At 37.0% G+C, this 1,367-nt stretch overlaps 1 protein-coding gene across 1 annotated transcript in view; it reads left to right on the top strand.

Annotated features, from left to right (window-relative positions):
• IARS (isoleucyl-tRNA synthetase) overlaps positions 1 to 1,367 on the top strand; it is an 87,804-nt gene that overhangs the window by 82,359 nt on the left and 4,078 nt on the right. Inside the window, exon 32 of the mRNA XM_025040467.1 lies at positions 170 to 322. Within this exon, the coding sequence (XP_024896235.1) occupies positions 170 to 322 (153 nt within the window). The remainder of the gene's footprint in view (positions 1 to 169; positions 323 to 1,367) is intronic.

The following is a 1,367-nucleotide window of genomic DNA, read 5'->3' as shown; positions in this document are numbered from 1 at the left end:
GTGAGATGTTTAAGACTGTTTCTGCATACTGTACAGTTAGCTGTCTCATTCGAGCTCTTGTACCTACTGCTGGCTTTCCCAGCCTTCTGCTGTCACTGCCTTCATTCAGGCTCCCACAGCTACAGGGTGAGCTCTCAGAATTTAACCCAATTTGTTCTGTCTTCCATAGAGTGTTTAATGGGAACAGTGGGCACTCTCCTCCTTGAAAACCCACTTGGGCAGAACGGACTTACCCACCAACGTCTTCTGTCTGAAGCAGCCAAGGTGTTTGGCCTTCGTAGCAGGAAGCTAAAGCTATTTCTGAATGAGACTCAAATGGATGGTGAGGACATTATAGAACATATTAAATTTTTGTTTTGTTTGTTTTTGTTGCAAGTAGATTTGGTAACATTTACCAATTATAGATTGTGTGTGAGAGGTAGTACTACTATCTCTTTTTTATTTCGCTCTTTCTCCAGAAATTCACCCTAATACAATGTTTAGAAAAATAATATTTAAAACTATGGTTACTTTTTGCTTTAGAAATAATCTAAAAGTTGTATTGATATGTTATTAAAAATACATGCTTCTAGGAAAATTAGCATATTTGCGGACCCTTTGATTCTTACCCAGGAATCAAAATGATCACAGTATTGTAAAATAACAGCTTGAAGGAAACTTATAACTGACATTATACCTCCTCCTTCACAGATCATAAAAAATAGGCTTACATGCATGCATTTTCTCAATAAATTGCATGAGAATGTGAAGGACTAGATCATTGGTCAACATATTCCCTACCTAATAAGTAATTCAGAAAACAGAGACTCGGGATGATGGCTCGCATAAGGCACAGGCTGGTGTCTGCAAAGACATGTTTTCTGTCTCTCATACTCCCCTTTACATCACCCACTTCTGTGACAGCAGCTTCCATGGCTGCTCTGACAACTTCTCTATTGACACCTTAGCCCTTCGCTCTAAGTTCTGTTCTGTAATTTCTATTACACATCGGACATGTTTGCTTTAATATTGTTGTCAATGGAATCATTTCTCCAAACAGCTTCCAGTGGGATTTTTTTAAATAGCCATCCTTATCATTCTGATTCAAAACCTTTTGCCATTCCATTATGTTACCTATACAGCCTTACAGTCTAGGAATTATTGGACTTTGTGAATCAGATTTATGTTGTGTCTTCTAGCACTGGTGGAAAACTGCCAGACCTTATTTTTTTCCAGAGTTACCTCTCATTTTTTATTTTCCTGCAGTTTGAATATGATATGACTAGGTATAGATTTTTTTAGTATAAGGCATTATTCATTTCTGTTACACCACTATTCATTTCTAAAATTTTCTTTTAAGTCTTTCTTAGAGTTCCTATCTTTCTGCT

The sequence above is a fragment of the Pteropus alecto genome, unplaced genomic scaffold (assembly GCF_000325575.1).
Source record: "Pteropus alecto unplaced genomic scaffold, ASM32557v1 scaffold129, whole genome shotgun sequence".
Taxonomy (NCBI): Eukaryota; Metazoa; Chordata; class Mammalia; order Chiroptera; family Pteropodidae; genus Pteropus; species Pteropus alecto.
Note: the sequence above shows the minus strand (reverse complement) of the source record. Positions and strands in the feature narration are given on the sequence as shown.